The sequence below is a fragment of the Xiphophorus maculatus genome, chromosome 7 (genome assembly GCF_002775205.1).
Source record: "Xiphophorus maculatus strain JP 163 A chromosome 7, X_maculatus-5.0-male, whole genome shotgun sequence".
In the NCBI taxonomy this organism is placed as follows: Eukaryota; Metazoa; Chordata; class Actinopteri; order Cyprinodontiformes; family Poeciliidae; genus Xiphophorus; species Xiphophorus maculatus.
In genome coordinates, this window is record NC_036449.1 from 11,527,815 (window position 1) to 11,550,354 (window position 22,540).

The following is a 22,540-nucleotide window of genomic DNA, read 5'->3' on the forward strand; positions in this document are numbered from 1 at the left end:
CTGCATGTGGTCTGTCGTAAGCTAGATTCCTGTTTATTCAATCATTTTGGTTCGAAATAAAGAAAGTCCTTAATATTTATTTATTAGTGCTTACTTCTAAAAAATATTCATTAATCAGTCAAGTTTGATTTTGCTGCCCATACATGTCTGCCTTTAATGAAATGAAGACATTTACAATTTGACACTCCACAGTTTTTGTTTTGTTTTTTCAGCTTGAGGCTTACGTTTGTGTTATACAACAAAACTCTCACCATTATGACCTCCACTTCCCTTTAATCATCCAAAACAAAACTGAGCACTGACAATAAGCTAAAATAAGCCAACGACACAGCATTTTGTAAACTTCATAAATGAGATATTATTTCCTTGGAATCTGGAGGGTATTTCACATCTGATTTCTTGGCAACTACGATAATTATTATCATCGTCCTCATTATTATTCTGTCGATAAAACCAAGAAACTTTCAAACTAAACACTTCCAATAACTCCTTTTAGCTCACACCTTCAGGAGCTTCTGGTTATCAAGGACTTTCTTCCTGTGCTGTTGGTGCAAAGAAAAAAAGCTTTTATTTAAAATTAAAGCCAGTGCTTCAATTTGAAATAAGAAAATAAGTAAAATGTGTTCTTTTAAGCTCTCCTCACAGACAAAACCATTACAAAGTTCTGTACAGAATAATAACTAACTCAGATAACTCAGATAAGCGCAAATGCAAGTTAATTAGATTCTTAAGAGTTTTACCAACAAGATGAATAAAATGTGTTTTATAATAACATGTAGGAAAAATAAGAAGTCTACACCTGAACAGTGGATACTTTTCGTCTTGCAACAAATGATTGTCTCCTTCTTAGGATGGATGATAAAGTAAATTCCAGTTTAGGTGGATACAAGGAGAGGCGAGTCGCAGTGACATCTCTCTGGGGCATGGTGCCCTGAAAACCGCTCCGTCAGGCTGAGCTCAGGCATGGGAGTGTTGAGATGCTGCAGGCCTCCTGGCAACCAGCTGCCACTGGAAAAACCCTCAACATAACTTCTCTCTTTCTTATGCGTGTAAATATTCAGCTCAGCACAAAGTAGAAATTCACTGTTTCTTTTTTTTTTCCATTTGGCTTCAGTATTTCATTAAAATCAAATAATTAGCCAAAATATGTTTTGTTTTAAGCATGATTTCTATGTTTAGTACTTTCACACCTATACCTGCTCCTATTTGTTACACATTTTAATTTATTCCATTTCCTTTAAATAAAAAGTCATCTGAATCTTCACCTAGTAAAAAAAAATCTTATTGACAGCTTTTGCTGTGATCTAAGTAATTTAATTGTTAAATCTACAACCTAGCATAACCTAAATTATTAAAGTTATTTGTAGTGCATGAACTGTGATATTCTTGACAAAACATGCAGGAACACAAATGGCTTTTAATCCACTTTTCACTTCTTGAAGAAACCCATGTTGTTTTCTTACTCATCTTACCGTCAAAATCAAAAGTGATGTTTTAAATACAGATCTTGAAGAAATCCTGCGACTCGTAATACACCGAAGCACGACAACAGAAATTTATGGAAGTGGATTCAGCCTGTAGAGCTCTTACTGAAACACATTTTCACCCAACAATAGCTGAAGCAGAACGAATCCAGACAGCTGACTTCACTTACTCCATCTGCGCAAAATCTGAAGATACTTGCTGCATTGGTCAGTTATTGTTTGCATGTTTTTTCACTAGAAAAGAAAAACTGAGCCGAGAGCCTCTAGGCCCAACATTTCCTATATTTACAAGGTGAGAAGCATGATCAGCAAGGATACAATCCCAATCAAATTCATATATTTTCTCTAATCAATATAATGTATATCTAACAAGGGCCTATATATGTACATGGGGCTTGAAAAACTTTAATTCCTCATTTTTTCTTCACATTTTGTCACAAACGTCAGTGTATTTTATTGTAAAACACCAACACATAGTAGTGATTTATTGTGAAGTTGGGGGGAAAAAAGGCTCAGTTTGTCTGTATGCAATCTCTTCCCCTCTTCCTGTCATCCTGGTGTTGCCAGGTCTCTTCACACACATTAATGGAGTTAGAAATTTGTAGACCAGCGCTCTCTCCTTAAAGGTGCTTCCATTTACAATGACATGTACACGCAAGTCAACCCCTGACCCCGCCCCTCTCCATGAACTGTCAATTAGGAAAGTGTTTATTCTTCAAGGGTTTGCAATTGCAATGCATTTAGGATATTTGAGGTACTAAAATAAATTTTTTTAAAACATTAAAAGTTCATACTTTATTGTAAAACATCCACGTCACACGCATCATTCTAGTGCTCTTGGATCAAAAACTTGTTTCATTAAAAACTTGGAACTGCAATTTTATTTTATATTTTTCTACTCCGACCCCAATCTAAACCTTTCAAGGTCATGACCAGAGCAGCCCTTTGTACAGGCATGATCTGAATGTGCATGCCTGTACAAACAAAAAGAGACTTCACAACTTCAATTTACACGAGAAGTACTCCAGGAGAAAACCTTTGATTTCAATGACTAAAAAAATGTCACAAAAGACGTTGACAAAACCAGGAATATTTTTTGGGACAAAAATGTCAAAAACTTCAGAGATGGGGATTGAGAATGGGGGATTGCAAAGCGATCCAGATTCTGTTATTATGGAGAAAAACGAATAGGTGAAAGAGTGCATGGGTTTGAAAGGGTGAAGTAAAGACATGGGGAAGGGTAGGGATGAGAAACTAAAGTTGAATGACTGAGGAAGTGCAGATGAGGAATGAAAGAAAAAGGTATGAGGGAGATCACAATAAAAAATGAAGGGTGAGGGGTAGAGAAAGAGCACAACAAACAGCACTCAACAGGAAATCAGAGTATAAATAGACAGCTGGGAATAAGGTGTGGTTGAGGTGCGGCCCTGCCCCCAAAACCTAAATTAACACGATTATTAAGTTCTATTCACATCACTCCGAAAGTGTTGGGCTTTTTTTCGCTAAATTTGAACGTAGGTGAAAGCACTTAAACTTGAACTTGAAAATTCTCTCGTCAGAGGGACAATTCCTCGTCGTCATTATGCATGACCTGCTTCTCACTCCGTTATTCGATTTGTAGTGAACGTAACGGCGCCGACACAAAGCAGTTCAGATACGAGCACATATTGCAGCAACACAGCAGGGAAATTTAGAGAAAATTACTAGATTTATTCCAGAACAATGCAAAGCAGGATGTAAAGTGCTATTAACAGTTAAAAAAAAAAAAAAAAAAAAAAGTGAGAGGAGCAGCATGGATGTGGGACGCTGGAGTTGTGTTGTCCTTGTTGTGGATATGTTGTGGTGAACATATGCCACTGGGATGTGAGCTAATTAGCCAAGGTTGAGTGGGACCGAAGGGTTGGGGGTGGGTGGGTTGACATGTAGGAGGGCGGAAGCACGGAAAGGCTCACCAAGGTCAAATCCATGAGACTACAAGTGCTACCAAATACATACAGTGCATCACTCTCTAACCAAACCCAGAGGATTTCTCTGCATTCAGTTTGTGAGCCTAAGCTCACCAACACACCCTTTCACTCCGGTTATCTCACGGTAACTTGGCCTGTCTTCGCTGATCTATTCATCTTACGCAGACGTGTCACTCTGTGACACAGTGTTTTGCATGTATGACCTGCACCGGAAACACAGCAAAGACATGTATGCATTAATGCATGCTGGGTGATGTGATGCATGGAGTGCAGAAATATAAAGAAGTCGTGGAGCAATAATTTATGTTGCCCCAATCTCATTGTTTGTTGGTCGCTCAATAAATACAGTATGAATATTTTTGCCTTACAGCATATCGAGGACAGGGTCATGTTTGCATAAGGAGGTAAATTATGACACCAATAACAATGTTGGCATGCTGGGAGGGGAAGGGAGGAAGAGCTGGAGAGAGCAAACATGAAGGGGAAACAGATAATGTAGGGGAGGAGATGTCGGCTGCCGAGATAAACGTTTTGAGAAATGTTTATCTGCAACAACATAGTCGAATTCAGAGGGTAATGCAAGATTTTGCCCAAAAAATCAGTAAAAATCTTTAAAACTATAATTTGCAAAAGTTTATTATCACAATTTTCTTTGCTGTAAAGTCAATATATCCAGGCATAATACCTGTTAAATAACTATTGAGTGTATTTTGGTAACTTAAAAGCATATTTTGAGGAAATTATTCATCTGTTGTTGGTTACATTTAAACATAATCTGTTTATAAGTGCAATACACATTTAGCTCCGTTTCAATTAAAAATATGGACAGACAGTCAGAAAAATACAGAATCAGTGGCCCTCTTCATCTATTGGCTTGGCTAAGCATTTATCAGCTTATTTGCAGTGGCATCAGTATTTTACCTAAGTCCCTACAAAGGAGGCTAAAGCCAAAAAAGACATCTGCCATGTGGAAACAACTCCAGTCTCTGAGACATCATAGAAGTTTATTTAATGATCAGTTAAATCATTGCTTTGTTTGGATTGGTGCTGTTTTGTTCACAGAAGCTTATAATTATTAATTATTGATGCAGGTAATGAAGGTTGGAGGTGGTGCACCACCAATCATCTTCCTGTGTGAAACAAACAGGAACTTGAACATGGGTGCATTTTTGGACAGAGGAATCCACAAATACAAAAGTAAGGCAGTACAAGAATAAATAGTACTCAGTTAAACTGTTATTATATTTTTGCTCTTTAGACCACTTTACTTTTATTTTAGAGACTTCAAATGCTTTATCTATTCTATCCTCTGTTCATGTTTCATACAGGAAAATCATCAGTGGGTCACTCTAACTAATCTGGATTTGGACAAACCAGTACCCTAATTGGGTTATGTACTGCATGTAAAATGTTACGTGCTTATCTTTTAAGTAAACTTCACTTTAAGACTTCTGCGGTTTTCCTATAAGCAACCCTGGGCTTCACAAATTTGACCTGGCTTCACACGTCTGCAGCTCGGTGATTGAAATCTCTGCCTCGCATTTTCAAGAGCTGGTTAAATCCCCAAAGTAACTACAACTGCAACCTGCCTCAAGAGGCTCCTTAAAAGATCCTACCGTAATTACAGCACACATCAAACCTTGAATCATTTCTTTTCATTTGTGAGTAGTACGATAGCTTTGGGAAAATTTGGAGGATTGGATCACAGTCCAGTCACACCTATACATGCTATTTGACGATTAACAGTGTGGACCAGTTCAGGCAACATTTTTACCAGTATTGTTCGACTAAATGGGAGAGTTGAGGGTTGTCTACGATAACAACAAATTGTATTTGAAAGTACGTCAGACTTCACTTTTATTAAAGGTATCCTTGACTCTTTTGTAATAAGAACTGCTTTCCAATTATGTCGTCTACTTTTTTACCGTTTCAAGTTCATACATTGACCTTGCTTAACTAAAAGAAAAATCTTTTGCACATCATTCTGCCTCTTCTACACAATTCATTTTTACCAGTAAATCTTTTTCTCTCTTTTCAGGGTGCTTTTCCTATACATGTTTGCTGTTGCCAAGGCCAAGACCTTCATTAAAAGCTTGCAAAAGTTGTACTTCCTGTTTACTGGCAGAAATCTTTCATTCAGACACTTGGGAAAAAAAAAAAAAAACATCATACTGTGCACAGATCAGCCTGGAAATTAAAACCCACAGACAGACAGAGTTCTTTAGTTATAGATCCAAAATAAATCCCTCTACATGGTTAATATAAATACAGTTTGGCTTGTAGTGATAAAACCTGAAAATTATCAGAAGTTAATTTTCACTTATTTTGTATCAAACGTAAAAAGAACCACAACATCAAAACATTCCATTTATTTTTCTACTAGTGACTTTCCTTTATTTATTTTACATTATCATTTAAAATGTGTGACATAAATGAAAATAAAAGAAGAGACTCCCACACACAGATTTAGTCTTTGCAAATGTATATGCATGTGTTTGCATGTGTGTGATTCTTTGCTTTTTTACATTATTGTTTGATTTTCAATTAGAAGCAAAATGGAATGTGAGCTTTTATTATTTTTCATTGTTTTTATATATTTCTGCATTGCCTCTTCAATAAACTAGCCATCTCTACAGGGTTTAAAAAGACTGGACTTCATTACCCCTTCATCTTAGCCTTCCCCAAGGCTAAGATGAAATGCGGCATCTATTTTCTTCTACAAGCATTTTTAAGCATTAATAGGCAAGTTAAAGAATGCTAAGAAAAGAAACATCATACATATATATATTTTAAATGTACCTTTGGAATTTCTAAAGTATTCTTAATTTATTTGGACTGAATTGAACTGAAATGAACCGAATTAACTGAATTAACAAAATATTTCTCCTTCCATATAAAGCTTGCATTTTTGAAAGTGAATAAGTTCTCTGTAAAAAATTTTTTAAAAAATCAGGTAAATTAAAACTGTTTATATGGACTGCGCACATAACACAATTAGGAGACAAGGCTTTTCTTCCTAATGAGTCATGGCAACTATGGTGCTCAAAAAAAGGCAAGTACCAGCAATAACAGACCTTGTGTTCCTTCATTGATTTAAACTAGATTTAATTAACCAAACAAAGGGGGAAAAAATTACTCTGATACTTTTGAATCTCAAATCCCAGCTTCTCTTTGCTGTCTTTCTCTTTGAATAACTTTTTTTGTGGAGTGTTGTATTGTTAACCAGAGTGCAGAACTTCACACAGTGGAGAATTAGTTTTTATTCCAATCAGCGTGGTTCATTGTCTGCTGCTTTCTGAGGAATTTCAAAGGGGTTGGAGAGAATAGTTGAAGAATTGGTGAGACTGAGTAAATTGACATGATTGAGCAACACAACAAATCTTGACACATTATTACATGCAAAACAAACGCAAAAGCCAACATTCCATTTTCACAGAAATATATATATATATATCTTGTTCTTAATTTTCAGATTTTATTTACCTGGTTATGTAGTTTGTGCTGAGTTCTTTTGCTACTGACGTCTCTACTGCTTATGAAATATTGAGCTTTTTGTGATCATCTTGAATGAAAAGAACAACTCATAATTTCTGGGAAAAAAATCAGCAATAAACTTTATGTTCTTTCACAGATAAATACATTCAAACTGTAAAATGTAGTCATATCCTTCAACTTCAATCTAGCACTAACTCCGACCGTCCCTCCTTCTTTAAATGAGTTTCACCAGACATTGTTCAAAACGACAAAACAATTTGAATGTAAATGTGTAAAGTGCACAAAATTATAGGTGGCCCAAGGTATTCCAGATGCTTTATGTTGGAAATCAAAGCAAAATGTTTTAGTACCTGTGATTGTTTGAACTTGGGCTTCATTTATGTTTCTATCATTAGTTCTAACCATTCAGTTCATGATTGTAACTTTTAAGATCTTCCCACATATGTTAGTCCTTCTGTATTCTGTTCCCTCGTTTATTTTTTATGTTCAGTTCTTTTGCTTTTAGATTTAGTACTATTTGATTCTAGTTTGAGCCTTTAAGTGTTTATGTTTCATTTTCCTGCCTGTTTTCATCTGCAGCCTGCCTGTTTCTTCAATTACTGAGATTTTCCCAATCACCTGATTTCCTCACCTGCGTCCAATCTCATTCATCACGTATTCCTCAGTGTATATACATAGCTCTCTGGCTTCTTTGTTGTTGTTTTGCTTTTGTACTGTCACCTTCAATATTTTGTTTCAATATAATTTGCATAGGGTCTTTGCAGAAAATTAAATGCGATAAAATAATAAAAATCAACTCAAACTTTGCAGTGAAGACTATATGCTTCTTTTACTAAAATATGTAATTTTTTATATTTGTTTTGCAAGGGGTTTGTGTTCAGTAAGGTCCATGTGAATACAATTTATATATTTTTTCCCATCCTGCTGCCATCCACATTCATATGGCTGCAGTGTGCTGTGATATATAGTCAAACACGAACACATTATGTTTCCCAGCTCCTTGAGAGCACAGATCCTGCCGCTCCGCTGTCTCTCAAGGTCTCTCTCCGTCTGCTCCGGCTGCACCAAGGTCAGCCGCTCCGCTGCAGGCTCCCTGCAACCTTGAGAGGCTAACTGACCGGGAAATGTGCGTTCTCCTGTTCCACCACCTATGTGTCTTAGTGTCAATCAGTAAGATACAGAACAGGGATGTCGTTAAATGTTCCGGAGCGCTGCCACTGGGACATTAGGTCACTCTAGTAGATTTAATCTGAAAACAAAGGACGTTCACGCAAGGCCAGGCATGGAAAACAGGAGAAAAGCGACAGCTTCTGAGCAAATGTAAATCCCATCAAGTGGCTTAGAGCCTGCGAAATGTGGCCTAGAGGGAAGTGTTTTTTGAATGAGTAAGGCTTGCACATTTCCATCTTTTCTAAAGACATTAAATATTGATACACACATTTGTATGTATTAATGCCTAATAATGTAAGAAGTGTAAAAGATCAGGTCTGAAATCTGTCAGGGTTTTTCTGTTTTCACAGTCAGAACGCATGATCAAGCCTACAGAGTAAAAGCTTTTCTAATTTAAATCAAATCACAGAGTTGTACCTGAATTAAAGTCACAATAGTGAGAGTGTATCCAGGCCTTGGTTTTGATGTAAAATCTTGCGGCCTTGCCTCCGCTGCCCTCTGTGTTAAAAAGTCTTTGTGACAAGGAAATTGCTTTATGAACCGATGAAAGACACTCCAGTGTTTTGGCCTCCCTTCTAGTTTCACTGCTAAGATGATTAGAGAGATTTTTTTTTGTCTATGGATCATTCCACCTTGCTTTTTCTATTTTCAGTTTTCTGTCCCTGCTCTTCTGTCACAGCCTCTCCTTTGCCACTTGGCGAAGGGTTTTTATTATTTGAAAGAACAGTTACTAAAATGCTAATCATTTTCAGACCTTTGCCCTTGACCTTTGTTTAGTTTACATAAACAACTTGCTGAGAATGAAACTCCTTTGAATAGAATTTGCTTCATTTGCCAACACTGAGTGAAGTTGGGGTTTCGTGAATAAATGCAGGGAGAAACTCTGGTGCATGCAGCGTTACCTTCAGCCCTTTTAAACAATTCTGGTAAACAGCCTGTGCTGGAACAACAGGTCTGCTTTTCATTTGCCCAAGGTCTGCGGAAATCAGTTTATTTGAATGTGCTCGGTTTGGCATTGGGTGAATCATATTTATATCTGAACATTTGTGTTTAGATCTTTAAGGACCAGGCTCTTTTTAACATTTACCTGGAATGCGCAATCCGGATGGAAGCAGAAATACCAAACATGTGTCTTTGCAGCCTTGAGACTTCACACGGCTCGGCTCGGTAAACAGAGTTTCCTCCTGCGGGCTTTTTGTTTGGACAGGAAACAAGGAAGCTGATCAAACACCGACTCCAGAAGGCCACGGCCAAACCGAGTTGGAATAGGGTTGCAAGTCCCTCAAAAGCACTTTAAACAGAGTTGGGAGGAGTAAATGTCACTTTTAACGCGCAGATGTGCTGGCTTGCGGCCCCGCTGAGAGTCTCATTTGTGCAATTTGTGCAACGTTTTCCCCAGATATGTTCCCACGCCTTAGATATTGCCAGTCTCAAATGTATGCCAGTATCACAAACACTGTAAAACTCTGGCAGATCCTGACTGCCTGCATGCTCCAGATTTACTCCCCGGCCCGGATGACATCATAGTCTCTGAGTAGACGCCGACAGAAGATAAGGAGCATTAACCGGAAGAATGGATGGCAGCTGATAGAGGAGGAGGAATAAAAGAAGAAGCAGAGGGTGTTTGTCATAGTCATGAGGCTTAATAAGTAAGGTGATAATGCTCCCCCCTTGTGACTGTTTACTAAACTGCAGAGTTTACTGGGAAGTCATGAGTGATTCAAAGTTTATGGAAAATGAGAAAGCTCTGAAAAAATGTTTGGTAAACTTTCTTAATCTAGGTAGACAGTCATACACACACAAATGGATATAGAGGGGTAAAGTGATACATTTCAACAATATTTTTGAGTCCTGACTCCATGAAAAAGCATAATAATGTCAGAACTGAATCACACACTGTGGATCAGATAGTATTTTTAGCACAACTCGAGCAAATAGTGATGTTCTTGATGAGGTATCGCTCAAACGTTTTACTTACCTCGCAGCTGAAATTACTGATTTATTTTAAGCTGTGCATAAAAATAAATAATCTGTTCAAACAAAACATATTAGACTGGTTGTGCATTGGCCAACTTTTTGTTTTAATGTTTATAAAAAGTGAATAATCCTCCACAAAGCTGTTATTTTTTCCTTTTAAAATTATCACAACTTTTATTTAGGCAATTTCCAAACGAACCAGCCAGAAATCAAGCTAAATAAAAAAAATACGTAAAATATTTAAAATAAAATATCCCCCATTTGGATTTCATTGTTTCTTTAATCAGCAGTTCAGATCAGTGCTCTTGGTTTGGAAACCTAACCTTGACCCAAACTTTCTGCTTGTTGTTGTGGTTAATCTTTGTCTCTGACCATAAAAATGTTTTCTGGGAGGCATTTGGCTTGTCTATATGGAAAGCAGCACATTTAGTCAACTTTGAAGGTATTTATAGATAAACAGGGTTTTTTTTCTTTTTGTATTAACTTTTAGTCCTTATTTATATCTCTTTGTTGTGCCAGAAAACCAAAATATTTAAATGTGCTTTACCATGATAAGAGGAGTAGAATATCTATTAAAACAAAAAATAAACAGTACCAGGACCTTGTTGATTACAGAAAATTTGTTGTTTCTGAGCAACTTGCCATTGCACATTTATCTCAATATTTGTGGGGCAGTGAGTTTATTATTAGCCTGTATGCGTATATTTGTATCTGTGAATTTGGAAAATCTACAATAAATGCAAACTTGAGCAGCCAATTCATGTTTTTTTTTTTAAATCAACTTACTTGCTGTATCCTCAGTCACAAGAGAAAAAAAGTTTAATTTTATAATAAAACCCCAAAAATGAATATTGATTCCAATAATTAGTATTTATAATTTTTTTATCAGAGCTGTATCATACACTTTATTATCATCAAACCGTCAGATTTATCTTGTAAGAAAATACAGTGCAGTTAAGATGCTTTCTGGACGCCTCCATGGTGTTCCTGGCACATCCCACCAATACGAGACCCAGAGGCTGAACCAGAGCAGGATTATGTTTCCCACCTGGCCAGGGAACGCTTTGGGGTTCCCCCAGAGGAACTGCCCCAAGTGAGAGAGGGGGAGGGAAGTCTGGGCCTCTCTGCTTAATCTGCCTCTGCAACCTGAGTCTTTATTGAGCAAAAGATAATGGATGCAATCAAACTCATAAAAACAATCGTTAGGCAAAAAAAAAAAAGAATATCCAGTGGATCACCAGTGTTTGCAAGGCGTAGGGACCACAACCGCCACTGAATAAATCGGTGAATACTTTAGACCCCTGATCTAAAAGCCCTTAAAACTTCCTATTTTGGAAGTTCAAACACCAAACATACCTTCACCTACATTAATGTGCACAGTGGAGACCATCTTGGCACCACTCTCAGAGGTACAGCCAATCAGCCCCAAAGAAAATATTGGCACTTCTGGATTGGCAACTTTGCAAATTCCAGGTGAAAGCATGTCAAGTAGCTTTGGGCCTAGGCATTTCTGCTTAATAATTTGCCTTTCCTTTTGAATATTTTCAATGTGCTCTGGAAAAATCCTTGAATAGGTGGATTTCTAAAATTTTGATTAACACATCACTGAAAAATACTTGAATAGGCACATAATCCACAAATACTAAATCACAAATAGTCAGGGGTTTAACTGCATATACTTATGGAAACATTTATTTTATCATGAATACCTTTTCAACACTTTGTTGTGATATTATAGTAATGTTATTACGTTTGATGCATGGCAATTCATGCTGACTCATATGCACAAGATGCCTTTGAGGCCCTGTAACTTGTTTCTTTCATTTTTCTGTTTGTTAATGTTTTATGCCTAATTGCAAGTTTTTTTTACAAAATGCAAATAATGCACAGTTTTTTTCAATGCCGCTCATTGTTTCAAAGAGTGAAAGCCAGTTGAAGCAAGGCTGTGCAACACTTGCTATTTAGTGATCAGACAACTGAATACATGGCTTTAAGTAATTAGTTGGGCATGAGGGTGGAGGCTATGTTTAGCTTTACTTCACCTCACATTGCACCGTTTTACAGTTTGATTATATTAAACAGTTGCAGCTTTAATTGAAGGTGGGGTGTATGTGCTGTGTTGATCAGTTCGATTAAAGGGGAAACTCCAGTTTCAGTTTTCATTTTAGATTTATTGACAGAAAGACAAAAGCAACACATGGAAAGCTGCTTATCGACATCTATTCTAGGTTTTCACTCTCCAGAACAGCAATAATCAAACTTAGTTGTAAAGGAGAACAGAAAGTGAGCTTTTAAGCTTTGTGGTTATTCTTGTGCACTCTCTGTGAGCTGCTCCCTGGAGGCCTCGGTTGAAATCTGCAGGCAAGGCGTGCTGATCTCACCCGACTGCAGGTCGCTGGCCACCCTCAGCAAGCAGCTCAGAACCATGTCCTTGGCCAGGCCGGCCTCCAGGTTGCCCTCCCGGCTGAGCTGTTGGGTGATCTGGTCAATGCTGGACAGAACAAGCTCTGAACCCAGCAGTGGGCAAATGGCACCGTCATCTGGACCGGGAACTCCCTCCCTCGCCATGTTCTCCATCATGTACTGCTGGTACAGATCCAAGAGCTTCTGCTCCAGGTAATGATTCAGAAGGGAATTGGGGAAGGGACCCTCGTGACCCTGGAACAAAAAGCTGCGATCGCGGCCACTCGCCTGTCTCCAGTGGTTGGATCCCCTCCTGAACAGGTTGGGCAGACCTCGCTCTCCTGGAGGAGAGTCCTCCACCGCCAGTGGGACATCACAGGACAGTAGGAAAGGCCTCACAGCCTGCGCTTCAGCACATACCCTCAAATCGGCATCGTTGGCTGACAGAGGCAGCACCTGCTCCCCTCCAATATGGAGGTCGCTGTAATTTTCATAGATGGTCTGGCAGAAAGAGGGAACCAAGAGGGCGGTGTCACCCCCATCACGGTGAGGTTGGGCAGGAATTTTCATGTCTGCAGATATTTGACTCCCCATATAGACTCCCTGGAGATATGATGAGGTTGAAAGGGGAGAGATGTACAGGTCGACTGAAGCCCTCAGGCTCTCTGTGTCTCCCGTTTCCTTCAAGGAGCTGTAGGAAATGAGCGAAGAGGGGTCAGAGGTGCTGGGTGTTAGGGAGGTTCTAGGTCGCCCACCAGCACGATGGAAAGTCTGAGGAGGAGGCAGCGAGTCCATTTCCTCCATCTCACCGTAGGTCATGCTCAGCAGTCTCCCTTCACACAGCATCACTGGGAAAAAAATGATAAATACTCTGAGATGGAAGCGAAAAACCTCAACCTTTTACAGCAATTTGCTTTAAATACAGTCTGAAATATGGTACAACTAAAGGACTAAAAAGAAAACGTTCAGCATCTGCTGTGTCTTCAAAATACTCCGTGAATCTTTTTACATTATATCACGCTTTAACCAGAAGCTTTTCTGTAATGGCCTGGATAGAGGGTCACAGTGACCACCACATAGGTCAGGGACAAAGCCGTAGAGGAGATTAAGAGAGACCTAAGTAGTTTTGTAAAACTTCATACAGGTCTTGATATAAAGACCCCTGCAGGCCAAGGATGAGAAGATGAAAGACGTGAGAAAACACTTTCCATCCATCCATTTTCTGTACACCCTAGTGGGGTCAGGAGGTGCTGGTGCCTATCTCCAGCTGACGCTCCAGGCGAGAGGCGGGGTCACCTGGACAGGTCGCCAGTCTGTCGCAGGGCAACACAGAGACAGACAGGACAAACAACCATGCACACACACACTCACACCTAGGGAGAATTTAGAGAGACCAATTAACCTGACAGTCATGTTTTTGGACTGTGGGAGGAAGCCAGAGAGAACCCACGCATGCACAGGGAGAACATGCAAACTCCGTGCAGAAAGACCTCGGGCTGAGAATCGAACCCAGGACCTTCTTGCTGCAAGGCAACAGTGCTGCGCAGCCCTGAAAACACTTTCCAATGTGAATAAATAGATATTTCTCTGTCTATGCAACAATCAGAAGGAAAGAACGCTAAGTGAGTTATTTCCTCCTCTCACTCTGTCTGCAGTACATGCTGCGTCAGTAACATTTAACACAGTGTTGTTCGGTTTGTCTGTTCAGTTTTTTGTTGACCTCAATATTGAGGATGTAGAAGAAACTGAAATATAAGTAAGCTAGTGCAACCAGTGAGAGAGGAGCCCTGTTAGGGTTAGGCTGCTAAGTGTACCATGGTTAGTTTTTTGATTGTTTTTTTAAACATTGGCAGCAGCAAGAAATGTTTCATTGGTTTGGTCTGGGTCTCTGTCCCGCCTCATTCGCAGTCTTGATTTCTGATTAGGGACTTGACTACAATATGAAAACATCTGAATAGTAAAACATGGTGGTGGCATCATCATGCATGGAAAAATTAGATGAAATATTTTATATTTAAATCTCGTTATTTAGGGGTAATGGAGTAAAGGATGCAAAATACGTGCTACAATACAGATTTTTATATGCAAACATTTAGAAAACAATCCACCTAATAATTACGTGCTACTTTGTGTTGACCAGTCACATAAAAATCCAATAAAATGGAAAAAAGTTGATTTGAACCATGATACAAATTTGATAAGTTCAGTGGGTATGACTACTTTCGTAAATGAAATATATTTCTGACTTAAATATATCAAATATATTTTTGTGAAAAGCCCATTCACAGAAATATAAATAAATCATCATTGCTCCAGCACAGACAATCTTTAACCTTTAAAATGTTAAAGTTAAAATGAGTACAATGTCAGCAATAGCAACAAAAATATCAGAATCATACATCTTCCTACCTTGAACTAGAATCAAACTTCCAATCTGGAAATCTGCTTTGGCGTTCTAATCCTAGATGATGATGTACTTTTTTTTCTCTTGAATCGTGCAGCAGGTTTTTAAAATTTCAGATGTTTACAAAATAAGTATTGGACATTTCTATAAACTTAATGTTCTTCCCAGTCAGTGTAATTAAGTCTGCATGTATGTGAATGCTGTTTTATACAATCTGTTAGAGGAAGTGGGACGGCTAGGGTCTTTCTCTCACATCTCACTTCTGGAAATCTGGCTTCAGCGCAACTCTCAACTCAAAATATCTCTAAATTATGCAGGCTTAACATTGATGTTGACCCATGATGCTTTTTAATAGCTTCTTGTTGTTTTCTATTTATGACTTGTGTTCCTATCTATGCATTTGGTTTTGCATCATCAAAAGTTAAAGCTTCTGTCAAAGAAATCGGCAAACATATGAGCTGTAAAAAAAACCACAGATGTTCTGTTCCTATGCAAAGGAAACAGGTGTTTAAAAGCAGAAGAAAGTCTAATTTAACAGATATCACGAAGTGAGAGCTGGTGGACACCAATTCCTCTTTTTGTTTTTCTAAAAAGGTGGCTAACGGTTCCAAGGTAAATCTGGATGGTTGGTTTTTACAGCTCGTAGCTTCATCTCAAAATTCTTTAAAATTCAGAGGTTTAAAGTTTCCTTCTCCATTAACGCTGTTTAGTAACGTGTTTATGTCATGACACCCAGCAACATGATCAAATATTGAATGGTTTTCCAATATTCTGGCAGTGATGCTGATGTTCCAGCATATTTGAGTTTTAAGGGTTCCTGGTTTTTGTTCTGAACAGTTTGTTTCATCCAGTAGAGAAAGTGTTTGTCAGATGGTTTAAGTTTGGATATAACTGGATGACTGGATGAGAATATTGATCACAAACACACTTCACAGCTGGTTTCAATGGACAAATCAAGTGTCCAAAAAAAAAAAAAAAAAGACATAAACCTTATTGACATATCAAGCCAATCAATTTAAATCCATCTTACCAAAGAAAAGAACTGGTATAAAGCATAAACCTTCTGCTAGCTACCAGTAAGTGATTGTAGTTCAAGTTGTTAAGGGAGGTGAACATTTCTCTATTTGAGCAGATGACCCCAACTTTGAACAAATTCAACCTTGTGCCTCATATTCTCTGTTTAAAATATGTCAAGTTATTTGTGGCATGGCCCTTGGGGGAAAAAATTATTCAACTGAAGCCTCCAAACCCCAAAATCCAAATATTGAGTGTCTCACCAGAACAACATCATTAGGTAGATATTAGTTACCCAGTGAAAGTGACTGATCCTGTCAGCCCGTGGGGTTTTTCCAAACATAAAAGCCCCCTCTTTACATGTGTATCAGTATCAGCTAAGCGTCTTACATACTTCCTCTGCTGGGGATGGAGGAGCCTAGCAACAGCAGCCAATCAAATCAAGAGGAAATGCTTTATTATTAATTGATAGAGGTAACACTATACATAAGTAACATCACCTAAATTTTAAAGTTTGTGGAAACAATTAGGACAAGCTGTATAGATAAACTTTATACATATTGATCTCCAAATTTTAAATGGAAAATTGATCAAAACGTCCAAGGAGTTTATTCTATATTGAGTGAAGTTTTGATTATCCTCTGACCTATAATGCATGTTTGTAAACAGATGGATTCATGTGATCGAAGTCAAGATCTGAAGTCTTGCCTAGTTTATGTCTCAGTCTGCTGCTGGTAATGATACCTGCCAGGCGTGCAGCAGCTCAGTGTAACGATAACACCAAGTGTAGAGTTACCAACCCGACTCCGCAGCAGTGTTGCTGAGCAACATCCGATAACATTGAAGACACGCCGAGATCAAGTTAGACACCTGTTTTCAGATCTGCTTTTCGTTTGGCTGATTCAGCACCCCAGACAGAGACTGGCCCCAGGAAACAGCTCAGTCAGAGTTAGCAAGAAGCTTTATTGGCTTGTTTTCTTGGAGGATTCACAATGTCTTGAAACAAGGAGAGAAGACGCAGACAAATTGAGGTACATAAGAGCAGGTCTGTAAGCATGTAAGAGTCCTTTTAGAGGGATGTTCAAGAAGCTCAATAATGTGTTCCGACCCAACCATCATGGAAATAGAGGCCGAGGTGATGGTGGGCTTCACGGCGACTACCACAGCGCCTGCACGGTCCGACTGGTCCGCAGCACCTCCATGCTGGTGGTGGGGGAGAGAAGTCGCTCTTCCGAGGGGTCAACCCTGACGCGAAGCAAGAGCAGCGTGAGCATCGAGTCGACTCTGTACTATTACCAGAGGCAAGAGGACAGGATTTGGCTGTACTCCCAGAACCAGAACTGTCTGGAGTACCTGGAGGCTCTGGTGGCTCTCAGGAGGCAGTACACTAAAAGTGTTAGCGACCTGAAGAGCAACGACGCCAAGACTGCAGGGTGTCCGAAGAGGAAACCCGCACCCCCACCTCCAAAGATGGAGGAACCGGTAAGATGGGCAGAAGTATTGGTACTCCATATTGGCGCTTATCGTCTTCTAACCACAAACTGTGATGGCTTTGATTGAGGATCGTTGAGAAAGATCAGCACCTAAACATTTTGTTGTGAAATAGAAGGAAAATTAAAAATAAAAAGTTTTCTAACTTAAAAAATATCAAAGAGTAAATTACACACATGTGGACTCTATTTATTAGAGGCTTTTGAAAGCAAGTAGTTTCACTAGATTTTATTTGCATAAAGATACTTTTCTCGTTTTTTGTTGTAAACCATGAACCTTTTCCCATTATACTTCAAAAAATTACACACTATTTTGTTTTGCTCTATTGCATAAAATCCCAATGAAATGCATTAAAATTTGTCATTATAACATGTTAAAATTCAAGTATGAACACCTGTGTATTGAAAGAAAATGTCAATTATTCTTCTTCTGTCAACCACAGATATTAAGACCCAAACCATCCACGCCTCCGGTCCCCACAGAGGAGGACACACTGCAGTTCTTTGATGAGGTTATCGCCAGCTGTGACAGCGAACCTCTGCGTAAACCCTACAAGGACGACGGCCACGCAGACGTAGACTTCATAGGTGAGCGAGAGAGAGGCCGATCCTCTGAATTAGTGAGATCATCCTGTGAATTCTGAATGTGAGCGGTGACAAAGAAACAAGTTTAAAAAATAAAATCAAATTTGTACGTGCTCGATGTTTCTGATTTTACAGTTAAGACTACAGACAGTTTTTTTAATTAGGTTGACCCAGTATATTTCTAATAATGAGACACAAACTGATAGTGTGTCCAAGCAGACAAATGTTCACATTAATGTCGAAATACGTGCATTCACATAATGGAGGTCAACTTGAGGGACGAACCGTTCTCTGCATTGTGTGTGTCTGCAGTTTTACAACAGGCTTGTCCCTGTGAATTCAATGTGCAATTACATAAAGGCATTCCTGCAATGTGAGTTTACTTGAAATGTTCCTTTAAGTGCACTGAGCAGTCTGATATATGTACATGCAAAGTGCAAAAACATAGATTTTAGTAAATATTTTTGACATCTTAACAATAAGGCGAAACAAGCCAATTTATTCGGGTCACAATGTGGATTTCAAAAGCAAATCAGGCATAATTTTAAACCCCTTTTCTTCTGTGTGTGTGTCTTTGTTTTTTTAACCTTCACAGTGTATGTTTCATATTTTATCCTCAGAAAACAAATTACTGTCAGTAAAATATTGCCCCCAAGATTTACATATCTGTAATTTCTTATACTGTATCAGACACCATGGTTGCGTATCCGAGAACTGAGCAGTTTCAAATGCCTTGTGGTGGAATATTCAAACACAATTGTTTTTGCAAGAAAACTGAAGGTATTATTCATAATCCTGATAAATAAAGAGAATACATCAAGGTCAGACATTCTTTGAGTAGTAATGAGACCTGTGTGCATAATTTGGAAGAAACAAACATTGGCTCCAGATCTGTGAGGCAGGCTTATTTTCCAGATGTGCTACCTTGCCTCACTGAAGCTTTTGTTGTTGAAAATAAATCTGAAGGAATTTATTATGAATACCTGAAAAATCTTGTTATCCACAGCAATAGCACAACTCAACAATTTCCTTATTTTATCATTGCTTTTATATTATTTACAAGTTAGGTCTAAGTTAGTGTTGCTATAGCTTTTTTATATAGTTCTTTGTTTTGTCTGTGTTTTGGATTGAATCTGGAACAGATAATGATATTTGGTTCACAGGTTTGGGATATACTGTATATATACATATATATATTGTTTTTTTTTTACTTTTGAACATATCTAACTATACAACAAACCTCTTCAGTGAAAAGTTAAATATTTTCTTTTTTTTTCTAATGCGCTGGGAGGAACTCTGCAAATTTTACACCAGCATCTGTTGGACTTTTTATTTTACCAGCATAAAAACCCACTGAGATTAAAAACCTCCTTTTCAAGGGAGTCCTGGCAATGAGGCAGCAATAAATACAAAGTCCATCTCAGTTCTCGGATCTAAATCCTTTAGAAATCCTTCAGTCTGAGCTGAACCAAGAGGTCATAACAAGTACCCTGATTGTGGAAAATTTACATAGATTATGCAAAAGGTATTCGTCAAATATCCCTTTCTCCTTAACATTCAACTTAAATAAAAAAAATATTTTAGTGAAGGATTAACCTGTTGCACCAGTTCTTCTGCTGAACCTACAGTATCTCAATAACAAAATCCTCCAAACATCATCAGGGTTCTTCCTCAGAACCCTGGCAGAACCCAAACCTGCCATTGAGGATCTAAAGGTTTCTCTGCTGTATAACCCTTTGCCATATTTACTGAGGGTGCCGATAAATGTGGCACCTTCAAATATTTACATTGAATTAAAATTGAACTGTTTTAGTGGCCTGTAACTAAATCGTGTCCTATGTCCTTTAAAGCTGTAAACCGTTGGCCACTGTCAGTCTCATCTCGTGCTTTCTCTCTCTGCTGCCCTGCCTCAGTGGCCTCCAGCTCAGCCGAGCACGACCTTCACTCCAACTGGGTGTTGAGGGTCCCGCGGGTCGCAGACGACTCTGCACTGAGTGAAGCTCCCGATAGTGCCAAGGAAAGCGCTTCAAAGAAGGAGAAGAAGAAGAAGAAGCAGCAGCAGCAGACCGGTTCCACAAGCAGCAGACTACGACTGCAGAGGAACCCGATCCACCTGCCCAAAGTGGTGGAGAGTGCATTCCAGACCCTGCGCTTTAAGCCCAAATTAAAAAAGCAGTGAGGCTAACGTGGACACGTGAAACCAGCAGCACTGCCGTGACGCTGACAGAGCTCAGGCTAAATTGTTTTTGCAGGCAATACATCTTTTTAAGACTGTTACACACTGACGCTGCAGCAATCACAGTGGCTGGCAAAAGTATTCACACCCCTTCAACCTTTTCACATTTTGTCTCATGCGGTTTTTATTTTGTAGATCAACACAAAGTAGTGCATAATAATGAAGTGGAAAGAAAATCAATACACAGTTTTCTGATCTTTTTACAAATAAATAATCAGAAAAAAATTACCCTGATTCTTCCCTCTTCACTCTCATACCGATGAATAAAATCAAAAGCAACCAACTACTTTGAGAGGAAACCTGACTTAATAAAATTGACACAGCTTTGTGTAAATAAATCCCTAGGTCCAGCGCCTGGTTGGATATAGTGCCGCCATCGAGGCGCATCTCCTCCTCGGAGCTGCAGTTTCCAATCTTCAAAGCTTCCAACTCACAGAGCAGCCCTTCCCCGCAACTACCCCACTCAGCTCCTTCAGACTAGCCAGCAGTAATTAGCAAACGACTGGTCAAACTGTGCATCTGCTGAGCTCATTATACAAGCTACTTTTTGGAGCAATGCTGGTAAAAATGTTGTTGAAGGGCTAATAGAGGAGCTGTTGTGATGACTCCATAAAAGTGGAGTTTCAGAAAGAGCAGCATTTTTTAATAACAACTGAAGGTAACACAGATACTTGATTATGCCATGAAATGGCACTATGTGCCTGAGAAACACAGCACTGTCCCTTTAAAGTTTTGAAAAGTGTACTGCAAAACTGCAAACCAGCCTAGACAAGGCTGTCCACCTATAGTGCTAAGCTGGACTAAAAGAGCATTAAAGTGATTTCTCAGACTTGGGGAAAAGTTGACATGATGGGTAAATATTGCAGGTATGCACAAAATATTCGGACGACCGGATCAATACATCGCAACTTTCTGGAATTCCAGGAAGGGAAGAGAATCAGGAGGAAGGAAAGAAATCAAAACTGGTCGACCAATTTCTAAAGGGGCAAAATTTTTTCCAGAAATATTTTTGTGCAAAGTAGTTATTTATACCAAAAACACCACTGAATCTTTGAGTCATGAACCCTGTGGATAACAGGAACCTGTAATTAAAGCTGCAAATTTGATTTGTTTTACATGATCGTTTTGCAATCATTTAACCTTGTACTTACATTAACTGTACTGTACAGCGAGAAAATAACTCGGAAAGGTCTGCAATGGCCTAACGTAGATTCTTTCTAAAAGTTCTCAGCTTCTTCCGTCATCTTGAGATCGATTTGACCGACTGGTTCATCGCATTTCTTTCTAAATGCCTTTTGAGCTGAACTGAGCAAGAGAAACCTTCAATAGAGTGGCAAATGTCGAATTTTGGCTGATTGCAGTTTAAAGTCCAGACCTGAGAGTGTGTGCTTCTGTGAGGTGTCAAAGACGATTTTTGAAAAGCAACAATGCTTCCTTTCAAGCTCAAATGTCAGAGACAGCTACATGAATTAATGTTTCGTTTAACAGGTGGACACGGCGAGGGCGAGGTCAAGGCCTCCCGGCTGTGTGAAAAGCTTCATACCGGCTCAAATACAGCACAATAATCCATGCTAAAGGTAAATAGACCTTGTACAAGAAGGTTGAATAAATAAAGATCGAAAGCTTAAATGCTATACAGAATTATTGACTTTCCTGAATTTTTTTTTGTGTGTTTTTATGCCCACCAGAGATTTATTACATAATTCTAATATGGTAAATACTTAGGGCTCAATTTTCATTTTATAAACCAAATTTTTGTCGTCAATTTATTTAGGTGTACAAAGCTGTGAAAAAACTTCCCCCCCGTTCTGTTTTTAAATGTTTTATATGCTTCATATGAGACTATTTGCACTTATCAGAATCATTTTTTAAATGAGGATTTATTTTATTAAAGGAGAAAAGATACCCAAAATTATCTGAACCTCGACAAAAAAAAAACAAGGATTTACCCATGATTGACTGCATTTTTCTGGACAGCCGAGTTCACTTTCATTGCCCAGGGTTGAATAATATGGAGACCTGTAGAATCAAGAAATCAGTAAAATATAACCTAACTGACGCAATGAAGTAGGATAAAAGATCTAAAAAGCAACAACTCATGTCCCAAATTCAAGTACAGGCAAGAAACAAACTCACTGACACCAGCCTGGAAAAGGTTACAAATGTCTCGCTCGTCTCCGTCGAGGTTAAATAACTTCAACCGGGCAAAAATTTCATCCATGGGAAACTTTCAAGGTCAAAACCCGCTGTTCACGGAAAAGAACAAAAAGGCCTGTCACGGTTTTCAAATAACATTTTGTAAAGAGACAAAAAAA

General features: G+C 38.7%; 2 protein-coding genes across 3 annotated transcripts; one reads left to right on the forward strand and one right to left on the reverse strand.

Annotated features, from left to right (window-relative positions):
• Nucleotides 1-12,243: 12,243 nt before the first annotated feature.
• c7hxorf21 (chromosome 7 CXorf21 homolog) lies at nt 12,244-22,511 on the reverse strand. Of its 2 annotated transcripts, XM_023337492.1 has the most exons (3): nt 22,362-22,511; nt 22,175-22,244; nt 12,244-13,344 (listed from the first exon to the last, which is right to left on the reverse strand). In XM_023337492.1, exons 2-3 carry the CDS (start codon nt 22,188-22,190, stop codon nt 12,398-12,400), a joined length of 963 nt encoding a protein of 320 aa, XP_023193260.1. In that variant the 5' UTR covers nt 22,191-22,244; nt 22,362-22,511; the 3' UTR covers nt 12,244-12,397. The 2 variants fall into 2 exon arrangements, with proteins under 2 accessions (XP_023193260.1, XP_005798158.2); XM_005798101.2 differs by lacking the exons at nt 22,175-22,244; nt 22,362-22,511 and adding an exon at nt 14,906-16,742.
• LOC111609366 lies at nt 16,863-20,342 on the forward strand. The gene is made up of 3 exons (XM_023337498.1): nt 16,863-17,396; nt 17,848-17,992; nt 19,903-20,342. Exons 1-3 carry the CDS (start codon nt 16,992-16,994, stop codon nt 20,166-20,168), a joined length of 816 nt encoding a protein of 271 aa, XP_023193266.1. The 5' UTR covers nt 16,863-16,991; the 3' UTR covers nt 20,169-20,342.
• Nucleotides 22,512-22,540: the final 29 nt, after the last annotated feature.

What these genes read in the sequence shown, in the direction of transcription:
- LOC111609366 (XM_023337498.1), top strand. Translation starts at nt 16,992, where the DNA reads ATGTTCAAGAAGCTCAATAATGTGTTCCGACCCAACCATCATGGAAAT. An exon ending in CTCCAAAGATGGAGGAACCG is followed by an intron (nt 17,397 to 17,847) that starts GTAAGATGGGCA and finishes TGTCAACCACAG; the next exon opens with ATATTAAGACCCAAACCATC. An exon ending in CGCAGACGTAGACTTCATAG is followed by an intron (nt 17,993 to 19,902) that starts GTGAGCGAGAGA and finishes GCCCTGCCTCAG; the next exon opens with TGGCCTCCAGCTCAGCCGAG.